Here is a 13567-nt window from a genome sequence, read left to right as displayed (position 1 = left end):
CTGACAAAGGTCCCAGGTCTCGATATATCAACACTTGAGGATGCGTTCGATCAGCTGTACCTTCAACAACTCCTTGGTTACCACAATAGCTATCCGGATGCCCATCAAGCCTAAAGCGCGGCATTTCTCGCTAGGTACACTACCAGAAAGGATCTTGTCTCAAGGCGGCCGATGAGCGGCGATCTTGTTCATCTAGCTTTCGTAGGGAGGGGAGAGTACGTCACCACGTCTCACGACATGGGACACGGCATTTTCTCGTTCAGTTCGAAGGGACTTGGTCATGACTTTGAGGCGATACTGAGACACTTGAACTGATACCAGTTGTAGCACAAAGTCACGGAAACTCTGTTTCTGACAGATCTCTTATCTCTGCACTTGCTTTCCACGCACTACCACATAGGTATAGCTCTTGCCCTTCCAGGCTTGGATGGCCTACCGTATTCAGACTGATTAGTGATGATAGAATAGAAGCTAGGTATGGGACATGATCAAGTCCAGCGTTCCGCAGGTGAGAAATTTTGTTTAGCTGTAGTAGAAGGTTTGTGACTAAGGTAGTCAGAATTCTGAACCACCCCAAAAGTGGTCAGTGAAATAATCGCGGCAAAGGACAGTCGACCAGTCGGAAGTGGCATGTAGTGATTCATCTACGAGCTGATGGTGTCACGCAACGGGAGGACGGATAGCTAGCATCCGGGGTGGAATGTCTGTCCACTTTCGATCTGTCGTGTTCCCCTAAGACCTCAGCGAGCCGCCCAATACGGAGATATTTCTCACGATGGCTGAGACTGATATGCGATGAGATGCCACCGGTCAACGCTATGTTGCGGTGAGAGCCAACTTTGTTCATATCGAGCCAGGACAGCTCAGACATGAAGCTAAGCCACCTAGACCCTAATTTGCTCCTGCGGCAGGGCCAAGAATGATCTGCCGTGGCAGCGAATATTGGCCAATGGCGTCCTGGGGAAAGAATCTGAATTCATCTGCGGTGAAAGCTCAAAAAGCTCTGCTTTGCGGGGAAAGCACCAGATAGCTTGGTGTCTCAGACCAATCGAAGAGACAGGGCCTCAACTCACATGAAATGTCTTGCCTCGTACCGCCCTGTACGACATGCCAGCAACAGGCGATCGACATGGCATGTACCCTGTCGGCGATCCCCGTCTGCCAATGAATGAGCTTGGAATACTCATCCTGTCCGAAATCTTGCAGACGGTGCGGCCCGTTCGGAGGACGTTTCGAGCCGTTTGCACCACCGTGCGACTTCGGGCATCAAATATCTTTCGGCCGATCTCTTTGCTTTTCTTGTGCGGCTGGGAAACGCTCCCTTCCCCCTCACCTCCGGAATCCCCTCCCGTCTGCTGACCGACATGACACAGCGCTAGATGTGTCTCACAACCCATGGTAGCAACCGAGACTCATCATCAGTACTCAAACTCCACCATCTCAACCTCCTCCAGGCACAAGCAGTCTGTCAAGTTCACGGTTTGCGACATTTACTTCGATAATGACTGGTCCCAAGGCACTATCCTCCCCTCACCTCAAGGCGCCACAATCTGCATGTCTCCGGCTAGCATAGAAGACAGGCAATGCTGGCAGTTTAACTCCAGACATATCGGCGATGTGTCTCAGTCACTCTGCTGCATTGGGAGTTATCACTCAGTATGGTATGACATTCCATCTTGTTTCGAGGGCGAACTGAAATGCCTCGGTGCACCGGGATAACCTTCGTGCTCATGCAGATCCGCAACAAGCACCCGCCCTACTGGACGCCACCCAAGCATCCATCATGAAGTGAGGGGATTTGGAAACCTCCAGGTTGGGGTGGCATATCGTATCTCTTGGCCAAGCGGTCAGCATATATGAGTGCCCTTTGATTGAATGCTGGGATTTGTATATGAGTACCATAGCAGAGCCTCTTGGTGTAGGCCGCGCATACACGATCTTCACTCCTCATTCTTTCACCATACTTCAAGGTAGCAGGTGAATCATGGCTACCAACTTTACCCAGAAATTCCAGGCCGGAGAGTCTTATGGAGATGCGCGCCAAGACTCGGCCAACTTCTTCAATGATCCGGCGAAGATCGCAGCCGACATCTTGAAGGACTATGTCTCCGTACGAGGGCAAACATCCCCGGCGGAGCTCGTGGGCCTCATCAAAGAGCTACTCTCGAAGGGCGAGCCTCTCGATGACAAGAAAGGGTAAGAATGACGACCCATGAGTTTAGTATGACGCTGTGCTAATACCGACCAGAACCACCGAGATCCTCATTGGAATCCTTACATCCCTGCCTGCCACCTCAAAGGCCAGGACCATGCTCACCAACAAACTCATTGACACATTATGGGGAAATCTTCAGCATCCCCCACTGAGCTATGTTGGTGGCGACATCAAATACGATGCCCTCAATGAAGCCGGCGAAGTCCTCAACAGCAAGGGAGAGCCACAGACAAAGGAGCCTCAAGCCACAGACTCAATTGAGTTCACCGCCCCTGGCACCAACATCCGTCTCCGCGAGCAAGTACCGCAGGCGCCGGACGGCTTGCACCACTACCGTTCTCCCGATGGCAGCTTCAACAACATCCTCGAGCCCAACTTGGGCAAGGCCGGAACGCCTTATGCCAAGTCGGTCAGAACCGCCAAGAGACTTCACGGCGTCAAGCCTGACCCGGGTCTCCTGTTTGACCTGCTGATGGCTCGTGACGAAGGATCCTTCAAGGAGAATCCAGCTGGCATCTCATCGATGCTGTTCTATCATGCGTCCATCATCATCCATGACATCTTCAGAACCAACCGCACCGACATGAACAAGAGCGACACATCGTCGTATCTCGATCTAGCACCCCTGTACGGCTCATCACTCAAGGACCAGCTTGAGGTCAGAACTATGAAGGAGGGAAAGCTCAAGCCCGACACATTCCACGAAAAGCGCCTTCTGGGACAACCCGCTGGTGTCAATGTGATGCTGGTCATGTACTCTCGTTTCCACAACTACGTCGCCGACATTTTGCTCAAGATCAACGAGAACGGACGCTTCACACTGCAAACCAAGGCCGACGCCACCGACATCGAGAAGGCCAAGGCTGTGGCCAAGCAGGACCACGACCTCTTCAACGTGGCGCGTCTGATTGTGGGCGGTCTTTACATCAATATCTCACTGCACGACTACTTGAGAGCCATCACCAACACGCACCACTCCAAGAGTGACTGGACTCTGGACCCTCGCGTCGAGATCAACAAGCAATTCGATAGCGATGGCGTGCCCCGTGGCGTCGGCAACCAAGTTAGTGTCGAGTTCAACTTGCTGTATCGCTTCCACTCTTGCATCTCAAAGAAGGATGAGAAATGGATTGACGGCTTCTTTGGCAAGATTTTCAAGGACAAGAAGCCCGAAGACCTGCAAAACGTCAGCATAAAAGAGCTGGGCGAGGCTTTCGTTGATTACGAGGCGAATATTCCCAAGGACCCAAGCGTCCGCACCTTTGACGATTTGCAGAGACAAGAGGATGGCACCTTCAAGGACGAGGATCTGGCTAGGATTCTCAAGGAGGCCATGAATGACCCGGCCGGATGCTTCGGTGCTCGCATGGTTCCCAAGGCCCTCAAGATCGTCGAGGTTCTCGGTATCAACCAGGCGCGCAAGTGGCAGGTTGCGTCGCTGAACGAGTTCCGAGAGTTCTTTGGCTTGAAGAAGTACGACAAGTTCAGTGATATCAACTCCAACCCCGACATCGCCAGCCTTCTTGAGAAGCTTTACACCGACCCCGACATGGTCGAGCTTTACCCTGGTAAGAATACATCTCTAGCCGAATTTTACCTTTTGAGATGACTAACACTCCACAGGACTCATGATCGAGGACATCAAGCCGGTTCGAAACACTGGCAGCGGTATCTGCCCGACATACTCTGTCGGCCGAGCTGTGCTCTCCGACGCCGTCACTCTTGTCCGCTCAGATCGCTTCAACACCATCGACTACACCGTCAGCAACCTGACAGCATGGGGTTTCAACGAGGTCCAGCAGGATTACAAGACCCTCGGTGGTTCGATGCTGTACAAGCTCATTCAGCGAGGTCTGCCCAACTGGTTCCCCTACAACTCCATCGCCGTCATGCAGCCCATGTACACCAAGAAGATGAACACGACCATTGCCGATGAGATTGGCACGTTGCATTTGTACACCCAGGACGACCCGACACCTCCACGCAAGGCCATCGTCACCCAGACAAGCGGAGCCATCAAATATGTCTTGAGCAACCCCAAGCAGTTCGTCCTGCCATGGCTCAGACCTCTGCAAGCCATGTTCACGAATTCTAAGAGAGACATCAGCTGGTTCATGCTCGCGGGTGACGAGCAGAAGAACTACCAGCACCGCATCAACATCAAGAAGGCGCTGAGCAAGATCCCGACTCTGCACAACGCGATCCATGAGTTCATTGACCGCGTCGGCGCAGAGCTCGTCAAGAAGGAGACATTCAAGATGAAGGAGGGCCTCCACCAGATGGACATCATCCGCGATGTTGCTATCCCACTGAATGCTCAGCTTCTTGCTGATCTCTTCTACTTCGACCTGCGCACTGATGAGAACCCCGGCGGTACCCTCGGCGCCGCTGAGCTCTACAATCACTTGCTCAACGTCCGAATCTGGGGAGTCAATGACAACGACCCAGCCCAGTCCTGGAACCGTCGCCGCCGCGCAATCGAGAGCGTCAACGTTATCATCGAATCGACAGCCGGTCCCGTCAAGGAGGTCCACGCCGGTCGTGGCCTGGGCTTTGGCATCGCCAACGCCATCTCCAGCGCGGTCGGTCGCCGGGCCAACTTCAAGAAGGATTCGCTGCGGTCGTGTGGCTACAAGTTTGTCGAGGAGCTCTTGGCGCAAGGAAACTCGGTTGATCAGGTTGTCGACAACATGTGGCTGACTGCCTTTGGCGGTATCGGTGTTCCTGTAACGACTGTAAGCTTTCCTCCTTTCCAGCATTGATGAAGTTATTGCGGACTGACACTTGCAATAGTTCTACGAAGTATTGTCCTTCTTCTTGCGCCCCGAGAACGCCTCCATCTGGGCCGAGGTTCAGAACCTTGCACAGAACAAGGACGATGCAGGACTTCACGCCTACGTTCGTGAGGCGCAGCGTCTCACCAGCGGACAGCGCAACGTGCGCGTTGCCACAGCTCCAGCTGAGATTGACGGCAAGCAGATCCAGCCGGGTACTGCAGTCGTGATGCTTCTTGTGAGCCTCTGCTGTTTACTGTTGATGTTCGAGTCGTTGCTGACTAGTATCCTTCTTAGGGCGGCGCTGGACGCAACCCTCAGGAGATTTCCAACCCCGACAAATTCGACGCCAACCGCAAGGCCGAGGAGGTCTCTGCCTTCAGCTACGGCCAGCACGAGTGCTTGGCCAAGGACATTGCCACGACGTTTGTCGTTGGACTCGTCAAGCTCGCCGCTGACCTCAAGCAGCTGCGCCCGGCACCGGGCCAGATGGGCGTTGTCAAGACCATCCAGGTAGGCAGCGAGAAGGCCTACCTGAACGATAGTTGGTCGTACCTTGGCTTTGATGCGAGCAGTAAGTGCAATCCTCGAGTCATTCTTAATCCCATGAGTAATGCTAACAACCCGAACAGCCTGGAAGGTTCACTTTGACGGCCACGGAAAGGGCACCTACAAGGGCGACGCTGCAGTCAACAACCCGATTGACTTGGGACAGTACTACTACCTTCTCAAGCAGCGCAAGGAAAACATTCTCAGTGACCTCGGTGTACCGGCCAGCATCCGTGCTCAATGAGCGAGGATTGTACTCTTGTCTTCGAGAAGAAGTTGGGTTAGATTGACAAAGGCATCGTCATGGGTCTACGATTTGATGTTACTTGCGATGGGTACATGTCTTTCGAGCCAGAATTAAACAAAGTTTCCCACAGGCTTCATTTTGGTGATTGTCCAAATCCACCAATTTACTGGGTCCCCCACACTTCCGGAAGCCGAGCAGAAATGATGCTCTCCTCTCGTTGTTGGTGTCAGCCGTTGCGCATCAGAGTTTCGGGTAATCGTAGTTAGCGGACTTTACCTTAACTCAAAACGCTACAGTTGGAGTTCGGTCCATGACGATGGTGGTGCAATTGAGTTCAAGCACCACAACAGCGTGTGAGTCAAGCAGTTCGTCGCAACAATGAGCCAAGAACAAGATCTTCGAGAAGCGACTCTGAGGCTGAAAGGGGGTACCGGATGCTTGCCGTCATCCGAATGCGGCAAGAAAAAGGCGAGAACCCCCAAGACGGGAGTTCAGGGGGAGAGTAGCGTAGATCGACCTTGGCCGCTTGGCCGCTTGGCCAACGCCCATTCTCCGTGAATCGTGGGGATTTCTTCCAGGAGACAACCATGTAATAATCATTCCGAGTACCGAGTACTGTACAGTATTACCGCATACCCATACGGATACAGGAACCAGTACCGATCAGACTGGGACATGTAGGGATTCTCGTATTGCCCCATCATTGACTGGTTTTTCGTCGTTTCGGACGACTCCTGACATGCTGCCAGGTCGTCCTGTGTCATCATCGCCCATCCACTTTGTCAGCTAAGATCAATTTCGCTTGCAACGGGACATGGAGTTGGGGTGTTGTAACTTGTGTGTGTGTGTGTGCCGTCACCCCGTGTGGTGGTGCCCAGTGGAGACAAAGGGGGCAACTTTTCGCCGTAGTGATGAGCACAGATGGCGCCTATTTCTGTTAGTTTCCGCGGCAAGTTGATTAAACTCGCGCGTCACTTAAATTGGCGTTGGGTTGCTGTCGGCCTCTTACACGGCAACACGGCCCCCGACATGGCCAGCGCGTGCCTGTTTCCGAGAAGTATCATTTGTAGAGAGTAGAAGGTTTTTGCATTGTCCAGCAGTGACAAGGCAGTAAATCTGCTGCATGTGGTCTTTCGATGGCAGCCAAGAAAGTCAAAAATATCGTAAAGCATACGAAAACAAAACCTATACGCGGCTTCTATAGGGTAGACACGCGACACCTTCAATTCAGACGACCACCGATTAATAACCTGCGCCGACTTTTACTGAATCATTGCAACGATCCAGTGTCATCTCATAGTAACTACTCTCCGTCCCGTAAGGTGCATTCGGATACTGTACTGTGGAGACAATCTGGATTACTCCGTTGCACCCAAATACAGGGAATCCCTGATCTAAACAACAAAAGGGCCCAGACGTGTTACACCAGGCGCCGGCAACGTCCTCCGGGTCCATTGACCGTATTCTGTAGATCTCGCCACAAAGGGAAATAATTAGGCACTTGACTCCTGGCCCACGAGTTTAGTGATCTCTCAAAGAGGAGCGAGGGCGAGCCAACATGAGCTGCTGTTACCCTGCCTTGCCCTGCGTTACCCGCGCCTGTCCAGCCCATCCATCCGTACCATCAACCCACTAAAAAGCTGTATCGTTGAAACATTGCTGGATCCAGAGGCGAGAGAATCCATTTCGAGATGATATGAACGGTCATGGCAACCGCCTGTCTGGATGATTCCACCAATAAGGCAGCATGGGTACATCATCAATCAAGCTTGTATATAAAGAAAGAAGATCAACCTCCTCGGCATTCGATGTCCTCATTCAGACATTCGCAGCCCATTTACCATTCACAACCAGTCATTCTTTTTCACTCCCCAACTACCAACGTTCACTTCTAACCAAACCCTCTCTTACCGCCAAGATGCCTTCCACCACCCAAATGCTCTCCGCCCTGGCGGTTACCGCCGTCGCCGGCGTCCAGGCCGCCATGGGCCCGGCCTTCAGCACCGGTCCCGTCGCCTCCGACTCTTTCATCCGCGAAGCCACCTCCACCCTCGTCCTCCCCGCCGCCCCCTCCAACAACAAGGGCGACGCCTCCCTCTGGGTCGGCATGGGCACCTCCAACGGCGACCTGATCCAGTCCATTGCCGACAGCTCCAACTACGACAACACCGGTACCGGGAAGTGGTCCATCTTCGCGTACACTCTTCTAAGCACCGGTGCCAACTCCCAGATGCCTGTTCAGACTGAGGGCACGGATGCTTCCGAGGGTGACAAGATCACCATGCACTGTAAGTTGCCCCTCTGAACTTGAAAAAACTTGTGGCGTGTTGCTAACGGAGAACCTGTAGACAAGTTCGATGATGCTTCTCAGAACTACACTCAGACCGTCTCCATCAACGACAAGGTCGTCGCGACCCTCTCAACCAAGGACGGTGAGGCCCAAGGCTGGGGCAGCGCCGTTGAGTGCGCCGCCGAGGACTGCGGCACTGTCGGTGCTCACTGTAAGTTCCACCCTCTACCTATCTCCCGGCTCCCATCACCACAACAGTTTCCTGACAACTTCTTCCCACAGCCTGGATCAACACCAAGATCATCCTCGACAAGGCCGACGCCAACTACATCAACACCATGGGCAAGGGCAACGGCGTCACCGGCGACATGTCTACCAGCGACGGCGGCAAGACCTGGACCGTCACCACCATTGATATCCCCGAGTTCACTTTCGGTCAGTAAATGTGCTGCTGCCGCCTCGAGAGCTGAGCTCCATATGCCTCTGGAAGGGAAAAGCTTTTTCTTGTATTTTATACTGTGTCTGGACATACCTTGCACCGCATCGCTGTACATACCCTGCTAGCCAAGATACCAAGTTGCGACTGTAAAAATACCAAAATCTTCAATGATCAACCCTGCAATTTGCACATATATGATGTCGGACATTTTACGTCCCGAAATCTACGCGAGCACCTTTAATTTGTAGATAGTCACTCAATCGCGGCAGGTAGGAGCTTGCAATGAAAATGATTTTGTAGATGTCTGCTGATGCTGCTTCCAATCTAAGATTGCTGATTTAGCCTTTTGAAACCAGATTCGGTTACTGATTATGCTTAATCGCTTCCGAAAAGCCATCGTCGAGATGTGATCCTCAAACCCTCATGCCAAAGCTGTGAATAGATCCAGCTAATTCTCTCCTTAGCTCAAATTGCTTTCTTTCAGTCTTGACAATGTATTTAAATAGCAGGGCGATTACGGTGCTTGCGAGCGAGTCACATTAGGGACCGTAGTTGGTCTGATTCGAAGCGGCCTCGCCCCATCCCGCAAAAGCACGACGCCCTTGAACTTAAGGTCTGTCTGGACATCGAAGCCTTTTTCGGAATCATCCAACTGGCTTTGTTAAACACGAGGTCTTGTATCCCAAAGAGATCTCGTCGGTACGTGGACTGATGTGTATACAATCGACGTGAGTGAGAAAGAAGGCCGCGTCGTCTACGGACAGACGTGCGAAAGACCAGCCGCGCGCTGCGCTGGTGGTGTAGTAGGGAGCACAATTGCAGGGGAAATCGCGACGGCTGGCCTTGTTGCACGCCTTGCTATAGCGGACGCAGTCCTTGGTATTTTTGGTGCGAGTGTCCTCCATTATGCTGTCCGTAAGAGATACGTAACTAGAAGTTCCTAAATTGTAGCTTGGCTGTACTTATATAACTAAGAAGTAAGGTGGGAGTCCTGTAAGAGAGAGACAAGTTAGCCTTCGGTGCCATTTAGAGAGAGGGAGGCCTGTGGCCGAGGGATTGACATACATTGGTCATTTGGCTAGTAGAGTCTCTGCCGCCCGTCTTCGAACACCCCTTTTCATAAGAGAAGCTAATTGTGTCCTAAGACTAGCCGAGTTTTGGAACTAGCGGTTAAGGAGCGCTATTGGTCTAAATATTAATGTTGTTGTAGATTTCGATGATGATGTTCGGAGCAATACACAAAGGCTATTAATGTACATTCTCTAATTAATCGCCTTTATGAAAGAAATACTCTAAATTTTAGATAATGAAAGAACTAGACGGCGGCGCCTGTACAAAAGTAGCGCCTGTAAATTAGCTATTACCGGATGTCTACGATTATAAGATAATATAACCGTATAAATAGCCAGTTATTTAAGCGTCTACCGGCTACTGACGGTGGCATATAGTCAAAATAGCCGGACTCACAATCAGACCATCAAACATCCAAACTGGATTGATAGGACGCGAGATCTCAGGCTAGCACCTAGCTCGACCGTTGTGAAAACATTAATATGCACCTCGTTCATCCCATTAGCTCCACTGGTTCTCTTTCCGATGCCTTGTGCAGCGTGTCACATTTTTGGGCCACATGCGTCCCGCTTTCCCCTGCATCCAACTCCGCCCGTTGCCGAGTTTCATTGGCGTCCATTTCTGCCTTTACGTAACCAGAGATTTGTTCTTCAACTGGCCTCTCGGAACCAACAGTTGTCTTCCTCCTCCTTCTCTTTATGGAAAACCATGCACCCAGAACACAACATAATACCACGCAAGCAACACCAACACCAATGCCAGCTTTTGCACCGGTCGAAAGAGAGGGCTCAGGGCTTGGCGTGGGAGTTGTTGTGCTTATCGTGGTAGTGGGCCCAGCGCTCGAGGTCGTAGCTGTTGCCGCTTTGATGTAGAACAGGTTGCTGTCGAACGATTGAGCTTGATTACTATACTCGTCGTACGTCAGGTTGGTAAATGTTATCGAACATTGCGTAAATTCGGAATTTGTAAGGTTAAGGTCTTGCGGAATCGTCCAGTCATACGACATCTGGGTATAGGCACCACCGGAGCAGCCTGCAATCGGATACCAGGCCTGAGTCTCATAGGTAAAGTTGTGGGAATCTTGAGTATAATAAGCCGTCATTACATAACTCACTCCTCATGTTACCGAACTTACTGAGAATTGTTTCTACTCTCTGAGCTCGTGGGATGTTGATTTGGAGGCGAAAGGTGCACACATCGCTCACATTCGGTACATCAGGTACAAAACCACCTGACTATGAGATGGTAAAGTTATCGCCTTTGTGGAGTGTTTCGCTTCCCTGTGGGGTCGAGAACCCTGTACATGACGACATCGCTCCTGGTAGACCAACGAAGCGTTCGGTCTCTGTAGTTCAGAGAGATGAGATCCAGGGCGAGCTTCACTTTATAAGTACTTGCCGAGTTGAGCAGAGGCAAGTCGACTTTCATTCAAGGAGAAAATGAAACATAACCAATGCCTTTTGTCAAACGGGTCGGGATGCCTTGGTCTGTTGGTTCCAACCTTATCAGAGGCTGTAAATCAGCCCCCACCTCTGTGCATACAGCCCCCGACGGTTGAGCAGGCTGTCTCTCACGTCAGCACGGGATGCTTGGAGCCGCAGGGCAGCAGATTGCCTAAACGGCGGGAGGCTTTCGATGATTGGAGGAATAACTTATGTCATTTGTGACTGGGCTGCTAGACATAGAAACGCGCCCGTTCCTCATACTTCATCTCGGCCAATAGTTATCCTCAGCTTGATCTGACCTCGTCTGAAATTTTCCTGTGGCGCAATGAAAAGGATGCCTCCGGCAGGGCTGAGAATTTCAACCTGCATATGTCGCTTCAAATTTCAGGAGAACACATGTCATATCTGGCCGTACTCGTCCCAGCATCAAAAACATCCAATGCCACCATAGCCATCTCACCACGACGTATCCAGCAATGGCGTGGATGGCAGTAACTCGGACGCTCTCATTGACAGCGCTCCGCTCGAGACAGCTATTACTGCCTGCTCTCTACATTCTGCTTGCAGTCTCTTTCGTCTTCTTGGTTTACCAACGCGAGTTCGGCTACACCGTTGTTCCCAGCGTCGCCGAGGACATCATTTCCATCAACAATACCAACACCGACAACGGCACACTACCAGCTATCACAACCACGGATCCGACACCGGCACAATCGACACCGGCGCTACAGAAATCGAAGCCAAAGTACAAGCCTCAGCCGACATGGAGCCCGCCGCCCGTCAAAGATCCGTTCCCACTCCTTTCGCTGACAACGAATCCACCGCCAGTCCCGTCTTGGAATCGGCCGAAGGAGCCTAATGTTTACCTTGCATACGGCTTGCCCGTCGCCCCACCGTTGCTGATCAGCTTCACGCGTAGCTGGCCACTACTACTACAGACAGTCGTAGGATATATTACAGCTGGCTGGCCGGCGGATCAGATCTTTGTACTGGAAAACACCGGCGTACATGACTCAAACGCAAAAGGACTGTTATCGTTACAAAACCCTTTGTTTCTAAACTATACACAACTGAGTATACTTAACGTTAACGTAGTACGGACGCCTGTACTACTCAGCTTCGCCCAACTACAAAACTACTTTGGTTTCTTAGCAAGAGAAAAGTTGTGGCCATACTACTTTTGGAGCCATATGGATTCGTTCGTGCTGTCGTACGAAGAAGGAATGGAGGGAGTCTCGGGCCCGGTTAATACGCCTGACTATCAAACAATCTACGAACTCGCTGTAAAAGCGCTTAACCATACGGTCAACTCTAACCAAACATGGGGGGTAACATTTTTTGCGTATGATCACCTTACTTTAGTAAATCCTCATGCTCTTGATAGTGTTGGTGGGTTCGATACTTTTATCCCGTATTATATGACGGACTGCGATATGTACTGGAGGCTCGAGGAGGCAGGTTGGAATATCAAAGAGGAAAAGGCAGGCATCGTCGAAGATGTCGCGTCCGTTTTGGACGACTTGCGCGTATTATACCGGGAAGGCGACATAATACCTGAAGGACTTGGCTTCACGGATCCGAATCCACCGCCGCCGGACATCCCCGAAGATTACCACGAGGAGACCAAAATACGCGATGTCCCTCCGCCTAGCCGGGGTGGAACTGCCTCCACGGCTGACACCATGGCTCTCGAGTCTTTCAGAAGGCTTTACCAGATCAGCCACGAGATGTTGATTCATAAGAAAGGAGATCGTGGTCGGAACACATGGCAGCTGGGGCAGAGGGGAGGGGACCCCCGTGAGCCGTATGCCTACGATGCTCTTGGGTTTCAGGATGGGATAAACGTGATCACAGAAGCCGGAAAAGAAGTTTTTCGCAGAAAATGGGGGCACAAGGGATGTGATTTTGGGGCAGCTGGACTCAAGCCCAGTGATGCCTGGAAGGTCGAACCAGACTGGGAGTAACGGTTCACCGAGTACCAGAAATTCAGTCATCGAGGGATTAACGCGAAGGAACAATTTGAGTCAACAAAGTTTATGTTTAGTTCTTAATAGCGAGCTGCTCCTGTGAGGTTGACAGTAACAACATCATTTACTAAATCGGGATTGTATATATTAGGTCGTAATATAAAATTAGTTACTTAAGCTCGACTTCATTCTATAATTTAAAGATATAACTCCTTTAAGGCTATTTATAACTGCGATACTATCATTAGTACCTTAGCCTTAACTTCTGTAAACATACCTCACTAAGACTAGCCAGCCATAATAATAGGGAGGGTCTTATCCTAATTACTAAAACGGCCTAAAAGAACGAAATAGTAGCAGCTTCTCGCCTACATGTAAGCTCTAGATCTCAACCTCTGAACATGAGGGTTAGAGTTAGAAATAAATTTCACAAGAGGCAAGCGTTCCAGTGTATACCATATTTTGTTGAGTTTAAGATCAATCACCTTAGCCTCCAAGGACTTGATCTACCACGACCTACAACCTGCGACCTAGAACTACGATACGACATCTGATCTATAGCGTCAATCC

The 13567-nt window shown here is 51.1% G+C and overlaps 4 protein-coding genes across 4 annotated transcripts; 3 read left to right on the top strand and 1 right to left on the bottom strand.

Annotated features, from left to right (window-relative positions):
- Nucleotides 1-1984: 1984 nt before the first annotated feature.
- On the top strand, nucleotides 1985-5782 carry BDP55DRAFT_549383 (linoleate diol synthase; the record flags this gene model as incomplete). Its single annotated transcript, XM_060568924.1, has 6 exons — nucleotides 1985-2196; nucleotides 2249-3783; nucleotides 3839-4950; nucleotides 5009-5227; nucleotides 5287-5563; nucleotides 5622-5782. 6 exons carry the CDS (start codon nucleotides 1985-1987, stop codon nucleotides 5780-5782), a joined length of 3516 nt encoding a protein of 1171 aa, XP_060431096.1.
- A 1868-nt stretch (nucleotides 5783-7650) lies between these two features.
- Nucleotides 7651-8648, top strand: BDP55DRAFT_767301 (uncharacterized protein). The gene is made up of 3 exons (XM_060580983.1): nucleotides 7651-8073; nucleotides 8134-8286; nucleotides 8358-8648. Exons 1-3 carry the CDS (start codon nucleotides 7704-7706, stop codon nucleotides 8516-8518), a joined length of 684 nt encoding a protein of 227 aa, XP_060431095.1. The 5' UTR covers nucleotides 7651-7703; the 3' UTR covers nucleotides 8519-8648.
- Nucleotides 8649-9815: 1167 nt separating this feature from the next.
- Nucleotides 9816-11086, bottom strand: BDP55DRAFT_659982 (uncharacterized protein). The gene has a single exon (XM_060574585.1). The coding sequence runs from the start codon at nucleotides 10685-10687 to the stop codon at nucleotides 10079-10081; it is 609 nt and encodes a 202-aa protein (XP_060431094.1). The 5' UTR covers nucleotides 10688-11086; the 3' UTR covers nucleotides 9816-10078.
- Nucleotides 11087-11329: 243 nt separating this feature from the next.
- On the top strand, nucleotides 11330-13224 carry BDP55DRAFT_659981 (uncharacterized protein). Its single transcript, XM_060574584.1, has one exon. The coding sequence runs from the start codon at nucleotides 11507-11509 to the stop codon at nucleotides 12992-12994; it is 1488 nt and encodes a 495-aa protein (XP_060431093.1). The 5' UTR covers nucleotides 11330-11506; the 3' UTR covers nucleotides 12995-13224.
- Nucleotides 13225-13567: the final 343 nt, after the last annotated feature.

Source organism: Colletotrichum godetiae (assembly GCF_030913485.1).
Source record: "Colletotrichum godetiae strain CBS 193.32 chromosome Unknown BDP55scaffold_15, whole genome shotgun sequence".
Taxonomy (NCBI): domain Eukaryota; kingdom Fungi; phylum Ascomycota; class Sordariomycetes; order Glomerellales; family Glomerellaceae; genus Colletotrichum; species Colletotrichum godetiae.
The sequence above is the reverse complement of the archived record's forward strand: the minus strand, read 5'-3'. Positions and strand labels throughout refer to the sequence as shown.

Coding starts and splice junctions, on each gene's coding strand:
- BDP55DRAFT_767301 (XM_060580983.1), top strand. CDS start 7,704: ATGCCTTCCACCACCCAAATGCTCTCCGCCCTGGCGGTTACCGCCGTC. Junction 8,074..8,133: donor TGACAAGATCACCATGCACT/GTAAGTTGCCCC, acceptor GAGAACCTGTAG/ACAAGTTCGATGATGCTTCT. Junction 8,287..8,357: donor CGGCACTGTCGGTGCTCACT/GTAAGTTCCACC, acceptor TTCTTCCCACAG/CCTGGATCAACACCAAGATC.
- BDP55DRAFT_659982 (XM_060574585.1), bottom strand. CDS start 10,687: ATGACGGCTTATTATACTCAAGATTCCCACAACTTTACCTATGAGACT.
- BDP55DRAFT_659981 (XM_060574584.1), top strand. CDS start 11,507: ATGGCGTGGATGGCAGTAACTCGGACGCTCTCATTGACAGCGCTCCGC.